The sequence below is a fragment of the Cinclus cinclus genome, chromosome Z, assembly GCF_963662255.1.
Source record: "Cinclus cinclus chromosome Z, bCinCin1.1, whole genome shotgun sequence".
Classification (NCBI taxonomy): Eukaryota; Metazoa; Chordata; class Aves; order Passeriformes; family Cinclidae; genus Cinclus; species Cinclus cinclus.
The window spans coordinates 57,160,470-57,178,251 of NC_085084.1; the positions used below are offsets into that span (position 1 = coordinate 57,160,470).

General features: G+C 37.2%; 1 protein-coding gene across 3 annotated transcripts in view; it reads right to left on the reverse strand.

Annotated features, from left to right (window-relative positions):
• Positions 1-5,622: 5,622 nt before the first annotated feature.
• Positions 5,623-17,782, reverse strand: part of RIC1 (RIC1 homolog, RAB6A GEF complex partner 1) — a 45,612-nt gene continuing 33,452 nt past the window's right edge. For 2 of the 3 annotated variants that reach the window (XM_062512898.1, XM_062512897.1), the window contains 11 exons: positions 17,138-17,298; positions 15,960-16,098; positions 14,819-14,935; positions 13,296-14,024; positions 12,824-12,982; positions 12,580-12,713; positions 11,314-11,600; positions 10,349-10,543; positions 8,389-8,566; positions 8,066-8,254; positions 5,623-7,775 (listed from right to left, as the gene is read on the reverse strand). In XM_062512898.1, the coding sequence (XP_062368882.1) occupies positions 7,490-7,775; positions 8,066-8,254; positions 8,389-8,566; positions 10,349-10,543; positions 11,314-11,600; positions 12,580-12,713; positions 12,824-12,982; positions 13,296-14,024; positions 14,819-14,935; positions 15,960-16,098; positions 17,138-17,298 (2,574 nt within the window). In that variant the 3' untranslated portion in view covers positions 5,623-7,489. Of the gene's footprint in view, positions 7,776-8,065; positions 8,255-8,388; positions 8,579-10,348; positions 10,544-11,313; positions 11,601-12,579; positions 12,714-12,823; positions 12,983-13,295; positions 14,025-14,818; positions 14,936-15,959; positions 16,099-17,137; positions 17,299-17,782 lie in introns of all 3 variants that reach the window. The other variant, XM_062512896.1, reaches the window with a different exon arrangement.

Here is a 17,782-nt window from a genome sequence, read left to right on the forward strand (position 1 = left end):
TCCTATTCAAGTCTGATCTTTAGCTAGAAGGTGTTTGTCCCGTGGAGCAGGGCAGAGGTGGCAAAGTCCTGAGCATTACTTTTGTCATTGGATGAAATCACTGAAAACTGTGGTACTCATGTAGGTTGCACTGAGTCCTTGGTAAATGCACGATGCAGAGAAATCAATATTATGATGGGATGTGGTAATTGTTTATCCAAATTGTATGTTTCTGTAAAAAAACTTAGTTCTATGCATTTTCCTGTCTCTTTGATGTTACAGCATGAGTGGCTAAGTTCAACCTAAGTACCATCTTGTCATTTTGTTCCTACTGGGTTCTTTCACTATCAGCACATGAGCATGTGACTTGCTCACGTGTATGTAAGAGTCCTAAGTCCATACTCCTTTAAGTGGGGATCTTATCATTAATATGTTCAAAATTTCAGGTTACCTTCCAATTTATTAGAATTGGCTAATTTTGGTATCTCCTTTGGAGAAATTTTTGGTAGTTTGTCAGTATTGTGTTTGCTAATACATTTAACTGGCTTTAAAAATAAGGTTTCCTTTCCATAAGGAAAAATACCTATAAGAGTAATCTTGAAAATATGTCTAATATTCTGGATTACTCTTATTTTATTTTAATAGAATAGATTTTATAAATGACTAAGTGTTTTAGAGTGTCTTCCAATTTTAATTGACAAGCTTTGAAATCAGAAGCTATGACCTCTTTTTTATATTTACCAGGTTTTTCGGGTTTTTTAGTGCAGTGGCTAATGATTAAGGGTAATTTCTGACATTCAAAGAACTTGGTGTATCTGAAGGAACTTCATGTTTTTTTCCAAATAATATATAAAACATTCGGCTATATCAATACCACGCTAAAAATTCAAGTGTTTCTTTAATCTCATGAGTATTGCCTAATACTTATGCAGAGCAGATTTTGTGCAAGCATCATCATTTCGAGTAGAAACATGCTAATACTGCTAAATTTGCAGAGCACATGAAAGAACATTGTGTGATAGTTAATTTATGTGAGCTGTGATAGGTAACAACTCTCCAGTCAGGTATTTTTCCTTTGGGTTATTCTGCAGTTGTGTGTAATAGTGGAAAGAACCAGTGTCATTGATTACAAGGGACATTAACAAAGATTGTCAACTCACTCATGGACTAGGGTAAGAGGTTTAATTACTGTAATCGTAATGAACTGGCCATCAGTATCTTAAAACCTGTGGGTTTGTACATTAATGTGCATTAATTATCATTTACTTGATTGTATCTCATTTGAAAGTACAATCTCTGAATTATTTAAAAGTGCTACTAGTGATTTGCAGATCAGAGGTGTGAACTAAAATTCCTGTATCTTGAATCTCAATGAATGTGTTGTACTGTACTCTAGCTGATGCACAGCTAGTTAACTAAAGCTGCACTGATACTTGCCATCTTCCTCAGTTTTGTTTTTCGTGTTTTGCCTATGATTTAAAGCTTTGAAAGTGCTGTGTGAAGAATTCATACTGGGAGCCAAAAATATAAAAATGCCTGTTGTTGGCAATTTCTGAACCTTTAAGTGAAGCAATAACTTCTACTATCTCAGGATTTAATCCTTGTTAAATAATTAAATTATGAGGTGTGTCTGGTTTGTTGCAATCTTCTGTCTTGGTAAATAAAAGCAAAACTTGATTGGTAGTACTTGATTTTTAGCATGATTAAAGGCTGTATATTTAAGTTGTTTTCATTCATTGCACTAATGTTTTACTTGAGCTTGGGGCAGAAATACTTCTTGGGGTAGACAGCTGGTGTTACAGCTGTGTAGTAGATAAGCTTGGCCAAAGAATGCAAAAATCATCTGATTTGAGAAAAGTTAAAATGCGAGTTCTGGCTGGTTTCCTGGAGAGGAAGGTGTTTTTTGAAATAAGATATGATACAGGGGAGTCACTTCTAGCCAAGCTTAGTATTTTCTGCAAAAATTGATGGTTGAAACCAGATTTATTGTTGATGTAAGAAAAAAACCAGGATGGAAAATTTTGCTGTTTGTGTCCATCTGCTTCCCTATTTAAGTAGAAGCAGATGAGTCTCCTGCTACTGTGGGTTACTGTTTCTCCTAAATAAACATTGTGTGACTTATTCTTTGAAGTATATGAAATAAATTCAAGCTGCTGGTAGCTTCAAGAATACAAGGGCATAGAATAGAAACATTATTTATTCCTAGTGGAGGTAGTAAACAGTTGATTAGAATTATCTTACGCTCATCTGCAACAATTCACATCCACATTTTATAAATTGCTTTCTTCTGGTTTTCCCTCATTTTAATGGCTTTTTGTGTTTTCTGCTAAAATACATTATTTCTGAAGCTGAGTACTAAGCACTTCATCAGTTTAAGCAAAGGAGGCCTCTACATGTTGTGGTTGTACAATGTAATGCATCCTTATAGTGTATCACCATACCTTCAGGATTGTCTGTCAAGTAGAAGCATGCATTTGAAGAAATAAAGTGTTGGGATAGGTGCAATGAACAGGAAAATTTCAGCTGTCATACACAAACTGACAGATTGTTGAGCTGAGTGGGGCTGTTCTGTGCTAGTAAGACCTGTCTTTAACATCTGTCAGTCTGGGTTGGATTGCAGTCCTCCTGGAAAAACACTACCAAATAGACAAGATCTAACAAGTCTATTCAGAACTAGTGTAGCAGGTGGGACGTAGCTCGAGAACAGTTTGTCTGCACAGCAAAGCTGTTGCGTACTTTTCTCCCTTTGAGGGCTAAACATAATCTGACTTTTGATAATTATCTGGAAGGGGTCTGCAGGATGACCCATTTTAGAACTTCATATGGGGACTTGGTGGAGAATGGTAGGAACACATGCAAGATCAGTAAACCTGTGTTCTGTGGTTAGTGTCAATTTATGTAACTGTGGCTTCCATTTTGAAGACAGAACATGCATTTTCAACCTTCATGAAAATCCCTGTCAGTCTTGGGGATTAAATTGATCCTAGAAATTAGCCAGGCTCCCCTGTTCACTGTGGAAGAGGAGGTTCTGTTGGGCTGCAACTCTTCATGGTTCTGTCAAAGCTATGGGTGCAGCTTGAGAACATGGTAAGCATTAAAGCAGAGTCTTGAGCAGGAAGTACAAGTCAGATTAGGGAGCTCTAGACACTGCTGTCTGTATTTCAAGCAGGATGTCAAGCATCAGTGGTCCTAAGCAAACATTTTTCTAAGAATTCCGTTTCAGAAAGTTGAAAGAATCAATCTTAAAAACTAGCAGTAATTCATTTAAAAAGGAGCAGTTCTTTGAATCTGTTCTGAGAATGAAACAAATAGAAGCTGCAAAGCCAGTAGGTGTAGAGGTGAATTTAAGTAATCTTAGAAAGCTGTCCATGCAGAGTTTATTTGGAGATGGCTTTTTCAGAGGACAGGGCTGTGGTTTGTTCTGCTTGGATGGTTTGGGTTTTGTTTTGTTTTGAGGTTCTTTTTTTGTTTGGGGTGTTTTTATTTTTTTCTTTGTTGGGTTTTTTTTGGGGGGGGTTGGAGTTTTTTTGGATAGGAAGCAACTTGAGAAAAATAAGGAAAGAGTTGTTCTGTACCTTGTCTCTGCTGTGTAGTAGCTTCAGGCTCCAGCTGTAGACTCTTAAAAGTCTTCTCTCAGTGCTCTCAGAATAAGTAAGCCCAAGGAGTTTCATATTTCAGGGGCCAGTGATAAACAGAACACTCAACAAGTTTGTATCTCTCTTTTCTCTGCTTAAATACTGGGATAATGTAGACCACTCACCCTACGCTGCCATTCCTGTCACTGCCTACTAGAGTACTTCAACAGTGTTCAGCTCTGGGATAGGAAACTAAGCTGAGACAGCAAGTTGTGTCTCTAGCTTTTATGCTCCCCCTTAATTGTGGAAAATCCATCCTTCAGTTAAAGCTTACCACCCTCAGCAAAGTTACCCATCATCTTTTATAATATCATTATAGCCATAGATGACTTGTCCCCTCCATTTATTATGAAAAGGATCTCCTTTGTACAGGTTCTGGTTAGGTTATGAATTCAGGTATTTCTGCTTACTCAGCAGTGGGTCTCAGATCTGTAGCTTAGAGATATTTTGCTCTACAACCATTTCAACTGGTTTCTTTGACCTAAAACATGCTGAGGAAAAATTAGCTTATTTGGGTTGACAAAAGTGATTGTGAGAAATTACCTTCAGAAACGTGACTTGAATCAAAGTTTTGCAAGTATACCCAGCGTGAAAGGATCTGTTACAGTTGTAGCAAGGAATATAGTGCATTGTTCCTGTTTTTCTGAGGTACTCTTGGACAGGATGACAGATCAAGTAAACTTGATGGTATGCAAATTATTGTGAAGGAGCTGGATACAAAGAGTATCAACATGTTGAATTCCAACAAGATGGAAGATGTTGATCCTCAATTGGTTAAGTGGCCAATTTTTCATATCTTTAGTTAAATAGTGCAGTTTTGTAGGTGAATAAACCTTTCGTGGTGGGTTAACCGTGGCTAGCTGGTGGGTACCTACCAAACTACCCTCTAACACCCTCCCCTTAGCAGATCAGGAGGAGAAAATTCATGGGTTGAGATGGGGACATTACTCACTTGGTACCCACAACAGATGAAACAAACTGGCCTTGGGAAAATTAATTTATTACTAACTAAAATAGTGGAACACTTTTCCCCAACCTCCCCTTCCGTCCCAGATTCACTCTTCTACCTTTTATCTCACGGTGTTGAAGAACTGGGGCTGGTCAGTTAAGGGTCAGGTCATAGTCAGTCTCTCTGCTTCCTCTCCTCACTACTGCCCTGCTCCAGCATGGGGTCCACTCCATGGGGTACAGGCTATCATAAACTGCTTCAACGTGGCTCCTCCTCTTGCTGGGGCAGTCCTTCAAGAAGAGACTGTTCAAGCATGGATCCCCCGTGGGCCATAGCTCTTGCCAGAAACCTGCTCTTGTGTGGGCTCTTTGGGCTGCAGCTTCCTTTGGGGCTCATCCATCCTCCTGCTTGGGTTATCTGCTCCAGTGTGCTCCACAGTGGGTTGCAGGGGGAGAGCCTGCTTCCCCATTGTCTAAAAGGATTGAGCTGCTGAGCAGTACTACAGCAGTTACGAGGCTAATAGCAAGACTCTTAAGTATGTCATTTAATGTACACAGAGCCACAGACTGCAGGGAATCTCTGTTCTAGTGCCTGGAAAACCTCATCCTGCTCCTCCTTTATGGGCCTGGCTGCATGCAGGACTCTTCCTCACTCATCTCCCACAGCATTTTTTTCACCATGTTAAATACATTAAAGAGTGGAGGCACCAGCTTGGCTGACAGGCTTCATCACTGTGTCTGTTGGAACTGGCTCTGACACAGCCTCCCTTGCTAGCACACCCTTGCCAGCTAAACCCACATCATCTCCTTTCACAGGAGCAGGTGGATGTAACTTCAAAGATGCACTAATAAGGTAAAAATTTGATTCCTTCATCCTGTAAAAAACAAGCTGCAGGTGTATAAAAAACAATCTTCAGCAGGTGGTTTCTCTGAGAGTGTTGTCCCTCTAAGACAGCCTACCTGAATGGCTTGAAGTCAGAAACAGCTTTTTTTCACAGGAGTAGCTTCAAGTAAAATTGAATACATTTGTCTTTTAATTACAAGTATAACAGCAGTGAAATCAAAATACAAAATTAGCACGTAAGATTTGCATAGAGATAATTACTACTAAAGAAGTACAAACTTCTAGAATTTCACAACTAAAAAGATTTACCTGCTAAACAACAGTAGCACAGTAGTAAGATATGAATATTAAAAATGTTAATATATCAGTTAATGTATGGTTTACTTGCACAGAACCAAACCCTGAACAGCAGAATGCTGGCCAGGATGGGCTTGGCTTACATCATTATCACAGAACCACAGCAAAATATTAACTTGAAGCACAGTTTTTATTTCTTTTAACATAGATTAAGCAGGTTTCTTTATAATTAAAAAAAAAAAGCTTTAAGTATTATCCCCTTAAAACAATAATGAATTTTGACGTCAGGTCACAACAGGCTTGTAGGTATGATAGACATTTATCTGTAACCAGTAGCTACAATGCAGAATAAGCTTAATGCTGGGACTCAGACTGAGTTTCTTTCCTCTAACTTCAGTCTCAGTTTCAACTCTTAAAATGAAGTTCAAGTTGCATTCATTAATAGCTCCAGCTTTCCACATAATACTCGCAATTATTGCACTTGTACTGGTTGTATTGGCTTAGTAAAGCCATTCTAAAGCAACAGTTTAATATCTGTACATTTTAAAGCACTTGATCTTATCTACAGAGGAAATAAAGATGATGAAACCACAATTCATTTAAAACTTAATTGTGAATATTCTTAATTTTCAGAGTTTAAATGGATGTGCATTTAGTAACTACACTAGAAAAGCAACAGATGCTGTAACTACCCTACGATGACTAGTTTGGTCCATGTCAGTAATCAAGTGATGTTATAAAAAATAAACTAGTTTATCATGTATAAAATGAATAATGTTGCATTTTTGTTCAGATTGCACAGTACAAACAAGCTAATATCTAAATTAATACTGTTACAGGTAGTTATTACATAGGGACAGCAGCTAGAAAAAATAAGTACCTCAAAGCAACAGACTTCTGCAGCCAGATTTTCATAACATTGTATGAAAGTTAAATATGTCTTAGTTAGAAGTATGCATATTATAAAATGTTTGAAAAATGTTTAAGTATGAGCTGTTAAACTAGTTTTCCATAGCAAGAGTATATGATGATTATTTACATTTTAAAAATCCATTCATCAGAAAAGAATTTACAATGAAATAAATAACCTTCAGCAGTCCCTTAACCCAACTACAAGATCTGTTAAGTGGCAGTAAAAAACCGGTAAGCCACCTTGTGTCAGTGTTAGGTCAGTAAAGTATGCCTCATCCAGAAAGAAGTGCAACTCTGCTTTAAGTTTACTAGTCATCTAGAAACATGCAAATACATATAGGTACCTCCAAATATGGTACAGTCTTGAGTATTTATACAAGATTATTCACAAAAACATACAATATATTTTACAGTCCTTTAATACAAAATATCGGTATCAAACCAATCTGAACTGCATTGATCAGACATTTATTATGCAGGCAAGCTGCAAAGAAAAGAGTTTTTATATTTAATCCCCTTTTCGCCTTTTAAACTCAAGCAAGATGTAAGTAGTTTCTTCAGAATGTGTTGGTGATAGAAAGGTACTGAAGAACATTGACTGAATCTGTCTCCATGTATGTTCACTCCAACACCATTTAAAATACCAAAATGTAAAGTTGTAGTCTGGCGCTTGCATCAAAAAAAGTCATGCCTCCTTTTGAAATTAATAGTTTAAACTGGTGTTTAGTTATCCCCACTAAAAATTTCAAAGACTGAAATACTAAAAAAACAAACAAAATTAAAAAATAAGTTCAAATCCAAAACACAGAATCAGATCTAAGAGCTGGTTTGCTTCCTTTCACACCTGATGCTTGGGAAGTTGTTCACTTTCCATTTAAGACACAACACAGTCATAACTGCCTTCTTGAAATGAATCCTCATCCTCAGTCTTAGCCTTGTCCTCTTCATGTCTGCTTGCATTGCTGCTGCCACCATCATTCTGAGGATTAGTGCCATGGCTAGATGAAGTCCTGCTTTCCTCAGCTCTTGGGTTCACTTGTTCAGGAACCTTAGAAGGATTCACTGGCTGAAATGCTTCAGGTTGTACTTGCTCTTCCACTATTTCATTTAGTTTCTGGATCTGTGGTTTGATGATACTTAGAAATGGCTTGTACCCAGGGCTAAGAAGAGAATAGAACAGACCACCATGAATTAATTAAAATCAGTACTTCTGTCGTGCCTGAAAAGCAGAAATGTTTTTAAATAAAGAGAAAAAGGGAACCTTAATAAATAAAAGTTGGAAAGCTGGTTGCTTTGGGTCTGGTTTGAGTTTTGGGGTTTTTTTTCCCCAGTTTGATTACAACTCTGATGTGAAGTTTCAGCTAAGGCTGACCTAATAAAGCAAAGTTACTGTTTAGGTAACAAGTTACCTACAGCTCAAATGAATATGACGATGGAAAGTAACACTTACCAATCCGTAGAAGCCCACTTGTCAACAGCATCTAGGCCAGTCTTTATATTCTGACAGATTTCTCCATCAATATCAGAGGACTGCATGATACTGAAAACCTGGTTGATAACTGAAGATTCTCTGAGAATAAGGCCTATGACAACACACCAATCCAGACATCCTGCTTCCATGAAGACATGTAGCAAGTACCTATATGGAAAAAAAGGCTGGTTATTTTTCTACTCACAAGACAAAAAACTGCAGTGTGATTGTGTGTATTGTTTCTTCCTCCAAGTGCTGCATACCAGCAATTCTGTCTCAAAAGCACATATATGATTACTTACCTCAGCTGCACCTGTGACTTGTGTGGCCCTTTACTGGCCAGCTCTAGAGAGAGCTGCTCAAGCTCTGACTGAGTTAAACTTAGGCTGGAGAAGTTTTCATCCACCATGGTCCAGTCTCCATCCACCATAGAACTTGTTTCAGTCAGGTCTGTTGCTGAACCAATGCTGCATTCATCACCTATCAAAAACACTCAGAAACATAAGGGAAAAAAGAAACTACTTACTTTAGTAAGACTCAGAATTTCTGAACTACTTCCTATAAAACCTGACAAACAGTAATGCTTTATGAAGTATCACAGTTACTTCAGGCATATTGTCCATCTTGCTTCAGCATTCTTCTTGTCACACTGGATGGTAGAACTACTGTTGCAGGAGTGCAATAGTTTTTCTATCCAGTAAAAATAATTCAGGAAAATTAAAATCAGTAAGGGATCCTAGGGATGTGTTGCCAATCATCATAAAAGCACCAATATAGCATTTTGTGTACTATAGTCCTAGAATTAAGTCTAGGAATTGTTACAGTCTGTCTAAAATTCTGCTTACTTAATTTTGTTAAAATGAAGTTTCAGTATAAAATTATTTTCCTCACACAGAAGAAAAAAGATTTTGAATGCTTTGTAATGTAAATATTTACCTGGATGAATTACAAAAATAAGTATCTCCAGTAAAAACATGAATAGCACATGCAGTAACAGAATTTTCAAAGGAGCAGTAACCTCAAAGCTAGAACCTTTACAGTGGTGAGTCAAAGTCACCTACTCTTTAGAGTGATTTCCATATTAAAGCAGATGCATCTTTTCTTGGAAAATGCTGAGCAAGTCAAAGTTATTTTATTCTCTTCTTGCCCCTGAATACCAGTGCTACATTAGTAATTTGTGAAATTGTTACTAGAATTCAGCTTGCAATGTTTTAAAGGCTATTAATTTATTTTCTTTAGAAATAAACTGCTTCAAAATGTGCACCAAAGTCCATTGAAATCAAAGGTCTTCATCCAGCCCCTGATACACTTGTTTATAGAAAGAGCAGTAGTGGCAGACAGCAGTAAACTCAGTGCAATGAAAAGAAATGCTAATTTTCTTACAGTCTCCAGATTTAAAAACCAAGAGAAACAGGAGTGAAAATAAAATGAGACCATGCCCAAGCAGACAGAGAGGATCTCCAAATGCTCTGAACCTCACAGAAGGTCCACAGTTTTCAATTAAGAGACTGTAGTTCATACAAGGTACTTATATCTTTGCCCTAACAGCATGGAAATAACATGGTTAAGATACTGTTGAAAATATTTCCCTACGCTCAAGGACAAGAGGAAGTATAAAAAAAATTTAAAATAAAATTAGATTTTAAAAATACTAGAATTGTCTGAAAAACTTTTCCCATCTCTTTCTGTGTTCAGAAAAAAATATGTGCAAAGTACACTCTCCCTTTTTTAGTAAGTTGATCATACATTGCAGCTTTTAAAAAATAATTTACATAAAGTCATAAGAAAAAACACAGCTATATAGGTCTCTAATTTCTTCAACTTCCTCAATAAATAAAATATCTAATATCATTCTTAAAAAACCCAAAAGCACAAAGTTCATGCAATTAGAGTTGTTCAATCCCTGCAAGAGGCTGATCCATGCAAGAGATAAGGAAACAAAAATCCACAATGTAGGGCACTCTTCCTAGACAGACAGAAAAAATACTGAGTTCAAGCTGTCAGCACAGACAGAAACTATCAAACAGCAAATATCTATTTCATATTCAACTTCATGTACTTAGAGATGTACAACATGGGCATTATCCTTCTGTTGTAAAAAATCCAGTTCACTTTTCAGTAAAGGTCCTTTTTTTTTTTTTCTCCTCAGTTTTTCTTATCAGCAGTCGAGAAGCGACAATACAGCAGTGATATGCAAATATCAAAATATAAGCACACGCTTCACATTTTTCCAATGAGCAGATAGGTGGAAGAGTGACTAACCTTTACTCATCAAAGGAGAAAGGAAAGCATCTTGCATGTGTGGTCCATGGGATGAAACAGTGTCAATCTCTCTCTGAGAAGAGCCGATAGTACCAAGCCAACTGCGACTGCGAGGTGTGTTTGAAACCCCTGGCTCCATTTCCATGTTTACAAAGGTGTCTGCAGACTGAGATTTTAGCAGTTGCTCCCCCACAGCTAAAAAAACCAAAATACACCATAGAAAAATCATGTAAGTATCCAAAAGGAAATTTAGACAGTTCTCTCCAGGCATTTCAGGAAGTTAAAACTTGCATCTAAGTGGCATGCAGCAAGTTTAGGCATTTCAGGACTTTCTGATCAGCTTTATATGTGAGCACTGGCATAAAAGTATAATGTAATAAAGTGTTAGCAACAACAGAAGTAAATAATGATGCTCCTACTAAGAAGAGGATGACTTGGCAGCCATTGCCAACCTTGCCATATGGAGATAAGGCAGCAAGTGTCAACTTTGCTGTAAGGATATAAGGTAGTGAAGTGAGATCAATAACATAAAGGAGGTTTATAGCAGTCTTCAAAGTTCTGACCATCTAATGAAGTAAATTTCAAACATTAGGAACATTACTATTTAATTTTTAAAAAGTTAATCAAAACCTCATCTAAAGACTACAATAGAATATTGATTTTAGTAATTTTCTACACCAGAATTTACACTGGAGAAATTTCCATTGCTCAGTTCAACATTTGCACTGATGTCTGATTCAGTACACCTGAGAAGCAGGTTTCAACAAAAATGGTAATAACACAAGAGATACTGTCTATGCTAAAGAATCTCTTCAAAAAATATATTCTCTGTGAGAAAACTGTGCAGGTGGCAAGCCTCAGCCTGTTCTTATCTTGGCTGAACAGAGGCAGAACAGAGTGAGAGTCACAGATGTAGCATTGCAGGAGGGAAATCTAGTTAATATCAAACTCAAATGTTACTGTACCTGTCTTGTACTTTCCATTCTTGAAAGGTGAATTAATGGATGATGCTGGTATAACTGGAAATGGCCAGAGGAAATCCTTGTGTAGGTTTTTCAATGCACACACAAAATCCTCCACACGGGCAGCTCTGGCTCGCTCCTTGCACAACCAGCCAATCAGCTCAAAGCCCAACTGGGCAGCAAAACAGCCAAGATCTTTCAGCCTGATTTCCTCCAGCAGACGCCGAGCATGCCGCCACAGCATCATGTCAATGTACATGTTCTCAGCACAGTCACTGTCTTTACTCCACCTAGACACACAGCACAGAACAACCGAAGGAACACTGAAAAAGCTGAGTTGCAAAGGCTGTTGGCCACAACTGCAGAACAACAAGTGACCAGAGTAGTAGAAGGGGAGCTTTCTATCTAACAGCAGAAGCAGTTTCCACATTCCTTGCTGTTTATATTCTCTAAAAGATCCCACTGCCTCAACAGGTAGGTGAAATAAAGGATATAAGTTACAACAGCAGCAGTATTTACAAAGCATTAAACTATTAGCAATGCAGAAAAAAATAAAGTAAGAGATAAAAGGCAGATGACATTGCAAAGTTCAGAGAAACAGTCAGCTATTGGCCTAGAACACTTCCTATCAAAACCTTTGAGATCGTACTCTCTATTAAAAATTACTAATTCAGAATTTATACTAGGATTGTTTTAAAAAACAGGATGGGGAAAAACGCCAAAGCAAAGATAATAACGAATTTCAGTTCAATACTACTTCTGAACTGTAATACCTATGAACATCAAGTCTGTATACAGAAGCTTTAGAGGGGTACACACCAAGGCATAAAAGGTTCTATTTGTAGCTTGGAAACACACTGTCAGATCAAGATGTGCATAGCAGCAGAGCAGTACACTGTGATGCTGTGAACTACTGGCTGTTCAAAATGCATTGTTCAGCAAAACAGATCCCTTAAATCTGAAGCATGTGGTCTCACTAGCTACTTAAATTACTACACATGTAATGTGTACCACATCCAGTGGTTTCAGAGTCTTTTGGTCAACAGTATCTCTGTAAGCATGCCTGCGAATACATACACACATTTACATGTGTGAGAATATTTTCTCCCAAGAATGTTATGAGACTCAAACAATATAAAAGTTGTGAAATCATAAATGTAAAAGATGTAGGAGATTATTACAAATCTATCATATCATTTATTTCTATCACTCAAATTGGTAAGAAAGTTAGTCCTATACCTAATAAAGTGGAGAAGGAGAGGACATTACCTTTTCCCAGATGGGCCAGAGGGCATACTCAGTGTTTTTGTCAAATTAAATTTGCTATGGAGATTCTCTGCTGATTGGGATAAACTAATGCTGCGATGCCTGAAGAATTCAAAGCCACCACTTGAACTAGGTTCCTAAAACCAAGAAAACCAAAACATAGGCTCAAAGGACCAAACATGATACATAACATGAAGACTAATCATACCAGGCTTGATTTACAGTATTTACTTTTCTCATCACAAACCTGAGTTGTTGGTGTAGCTGGGGGTGTTTCGGTTTCTCCAGAGCCAATGGCTTTAAGAAATCTAATCATATGACGACAGAGATCCCACTTTCCCTGCTCTAAGGCAGTATTAAACAGGAGAGTAGCATGTTGTCTGCTAACTGCTGGAACTTCCATATTCTGCAAGTAACAAATCATAATTAAGTGCTTTACTTTTACTATAGAGCATCAGAAGTTCTATTTAGCCAAGTCACACTGCTTCACATTCAAGTATACAGAAGATTATAAACAGCAAATGTCATGCTATTGTTTCCCTATTTAAAACAATAACTACTTCATGATCTTACCACCCTTCATAACTGGACATGCCATCAACAGAAAACTGTTAAACTAAAAATCTGTTGAACATGCACAACTTTGATACGACATTATTTTTAAAATACTGCAATGTTAGTGTTAGTCAGCACTCTTGCAATACATTTGGTGCCATTACCTGTAGGATAATAAGGTATGAGGCAGCTGTGTCCAAGTCCTGGGCCATTAAGCACTCTTCAAATAAGTCCTTCGGGTTTCCAACAGCAGCAAAAAGGTAATTCCACAGGGCATATTCTGTCTTCCTAGCACAATGAACAACTGTCTGCAGGAAGAGGGGGAATTCTGTAATGAACTTCGCCACAGTGGGAAGGAGAGGGTCGGGAATGGGTTCCCGCGAGGTAGCTTCTTCTTCCAGCACTTCATGAAGCATCAGTTCTAGTACATGAGGGAAGTATGGTAATGTGGCACAGGAGTGGGCCAAAAGCAAGGCTTGTTCACCGAGGTTCCTAACCAAGAGCTGGCGTAAAATGTGATGGAGGTAGATCTGAGAGGTTCTCTCAACAATGGAGAAAGGAAAGAGAACCTCTAAGTGTTCTCTAGCACTGGTTTGAGTGTATAAACAGTCATAGAGCACAGTGTCATTAACAGCACCAAGAACCAAGGCATCTTCAAACAAAACAGCCAATGGGTATATGTTGATGTGGAAAGGCAGCATGATCCGTCTTGACAGAAAGGAATGCGGTTTTCGATGATCTCTGGGAAACAGGGGAAGCCAGACTTTCATACCTGCCCCACCACAGCTGAGCCACAGAGCCTCCAGTAAGTGGCGTTTCTGTTTGTTAATCCTGCAAGTAGTCCATACATTTTCAACAGACTGGGCTAGGACAACTGGAGCACAAAAAGGCAGCTATTTAAAATGAAAAATAAAATTTTTTTTTTTAAAAATCAGCATCCATTATTCCTTTTACTTTTACCTTACTTACAGGAACTCTATTTTACAGCTAAGAACTACTGTCTTCAAATATGTTACTCTTCTAACAACGACGAAAAAAATCTGCTTCTCTCTTATCTACATCGTAGCATGTGACAAAAGACCACCTAATACTTATGCTAACTCAAGAACTCAAGACTTTTTTTTTTTACCTCCTTAATACTTAGTCAGGAAGCAGAGACATAAGAATAAAGGTGAAAAAAACCCTGCTCTCTGCTTCTTCAGTTAGCCCCTCTGCTTCTTCAAGTTGAACCTAGAACTGACAAATCTTTATCATCTGAACTTTCCAAATTTTACTCTCCCAATGTGCTTGTTTCATACAGAATAGGTTTTCATCAGCCCAGAAGAATTGAAAGTTCAATAATTGATTTATATTGTTATTTCCAAGAACTTTGTAAACATACTCTGCAAAAAATGGTAATTTCCACAAACAAATAAAACAGTTCTGGGCAGACCAGAAATCTTCTGTTATTGGTGCATGCCAAAGTTTGGGCAGTATTTTTACTCTTAAAGCTTGTCTATTTCATTTCAATATAACTAGCAAACACAAGAAAATGCTAATATACTTTCAGCTAACAATTCAGTCTAAGTGTAGATACTGCCTTGCTTGTAGTCCTATTTTCTTTATGTCTGGAACATTCTCTTGCACAGCTTCTTCTACCACTGACATCTTTGAAGCCATATGCAATACTCCACATATATTTACTCACATGCTTCCTTTGATTAGGATTATTATCTTTATCTCTTATCTGGGGTCCTGATCGATCTCTTTGCAACATGATGAGTTGTCCCGCTAAGTTAAGCATAATACTTTCAGCTTCACAAGCCTACGGATAGAAAGAATATTATGCAAATTATTTAAGCTTTTTGAATGATAATTTTACTCATAACCACAATAAAAACACAGGAAAAAAGTGTAAATTAAATGTGCCACTTTAAAGAAATGACTAACAACTGCATTCAATAAAGAAGGGCTCAGAAAAATCAAGAACCAGTTCTTGTGCAAAGGAGTAAATACTGGAAGGTATCTTATTCACCAGACTTGTTCCATGTGTTTAATATGGATTTTTTCCAACAATGTGTCTTAAAATGGGCAATCTGCCAGCAGTCTAAGAAAAATAAAGCTCTGTATTCTTATAAACATGATTGCCAGTATCTGACTGCAAAGACTAACACTGGTATGCAACCCAAGACCTGAGCCAAAGAGTTGAGCTACACTTGTACAGCATCTTGAACTTTTATTTAGCTGCAGTTAGAGAAAAGTTTTTTAGTGTAAGGTGTATCAAAGTTAAGTACTCTGGTCAGTTAAGCCTCTTCTCTTTGCAACCTAGACAAAAAAAGTCTCTTTACATGTGCTTTCAGTGCCCTGACTAAACTTCGAAGTTAAGACAGGGCCCTTCACATCTTAAGTCATTGTTTTTCTGTTGCACAACTGTCAAAGAGTACCTTTATAGCATCATATGCTATCTTTTAATTTTTTCTATTTATTCTTTGAGTAATCGACATGTTGTTGTGAGAAAGGTAATTCCTAATGTCATGGATTGCTCTGGATTTTGACTTTTAACTCTGTCAAGGGTATGTTACTAAATTTAATTTATTCACCACGATTTGGTCCCCAACTTTGAAAGTTAACAAGAGAAGGTATGAAATAAAATCTAAACCCTTACTTCTCTAGCCACCCCCTCACTCCCAATTCCCACATAAAACGTCTATATAATGAACATTAGAAAAAAAACAAAACATTCTGGATTTTACCACACAGAATATCCACTATCACTATCAACCAGATAACTTTAAAGAGTAGGCTAACAAAGTCAGGCACCAATTCTACCAAATTTTAAGACTTGTTACCTGCTGAGGCATCTTCAGGGTGATGCCAGTCTCTGTTCTCACTGATGTCAATGTAACAGACACTACAAGAAAAGGATGAGGAATGTACCGAGACATGGACACTTCTTGAAGAATTTGGATACTGGCAGTAGGATTAAGACTGAAAGGAAAATTACTACATTTAGAAATTTTACAACAGTACTTAACATGAAATAACTACCTTGAAACAAACCTAATGAAAAGAACCAACTTATCTTTAGCAAACAGTTTGCTCTACAGAACAAATGACATTCCTTTAATCAGGCATCAGTAGAAATGCCTGCATAGCTCCTTTATATAAAATTATCTAAAAAACCTAAACTGGGTTACTTATCTTGATACTTTAGGAAATACAGCTGTGAGTGGGTAGAAGATAATATCAGATACTTCAGAATATTATTCTGTTGACCCTTCAAAGACAGTTCCCAGGTTTGGATACTGTTAGGAACTTTTTTTAAAAAAGCACTGAAAATATTTTTCTCTGAAGTTCATCAACAACTTGCTCTTTTCTACCACAAAAAGATCCCTTCTTGCTAAACAGAGGATACCATAACTGTAAGAAAAATCACCGACTTAGGCACTTGAAAAAGCCCCCCTAACTCTGAATCTTTATCTCCACATTAGGTTCACAAACCTTAATTGTCTGAAAGTATCTGGCAAATCTTACATTGCTACTTCTTTTGCACTGAAACAATTCCTCATCAACAAACCAAGACCAAACCTTTTCTCTCTTCTCATCTTTGCAAGCCTGCTGCCACCCTTTTTACTAATTACTGCTTCTAATGTTAGAAACATGTTTTTATTTTAAAATATTCAAATATGTGGGTGTCTTTTAGTACCTTTTTCTTCTGCTCCTATTCAGTTTTCAAGTAATTCTAAGTAATCCTATTCATTATTTCCTATAATTTAGGAACATGTTTGTTCAGACAGTTGGAAATGTGCATGCATCAGTCACTACCTACGTCCACACCTAATGTGCCTATCAGCATGCATGCAAGTGACAACACTCATGAACTTGTGCATAGAGATAACACCACTGTATTTCAAAAATCTGATTCTGCCAGTTATCAAACACCTTTGTATTATCGTAAGAAATTACTCAGACTGAGAGCAGATTGACAGGTACCTTACTGCAAAAGCTCCCAAATAGTGACACTCACCCTTCAGACCTTCTCTCAATACTGTAAAGGCAAATGGAACAATCTGCTCTGAACAATATCACAATGTCCCGGAAAACACTCAGTAGTAATGTGTTTGCTTGCACTTTGGTGATGTGAGCAAATGCGTTGTCGAGGTTAGACGTTCGCAGGTAGATTCTCAGCTGCAAGGAAAAGGAGTAGTTTTAATACAAGTTCTGCTTACCAACAAGCTAATAGTAATTCCACTTCTGGTTGTGTTCATTATTGTGGAATGGCCGTCAACAATTTCTACCAAGACACATTACTGAGTTTTTGTTTCATCAAGTATTTTATCCACTGCATTTTATTATTACATCTGAAGTCATCATTAAAGCACAGTGCAGCAAAACCTGAAGTACTGATAAGAAAGGAATTTTATTCAGTTTTAAAAAGCAAAGAGTAAGTAAATCTCCTTTGCCCATATAATTTAAAAGCTTGCAAAAGTGTCCCAAAACAACATTAACAGGTATCTCAGAACACACTTTGAGCTAACATGCAAAAATATCACCAAGTTTTCAGAACAATGAGTATATTCATTGTAGTCTACAGAAAAGTTTTTAATAGCAATAAAAAAAAATTCTGAAAAGAATTAATTATATATTAATATATAAACTCTGAATATAACCA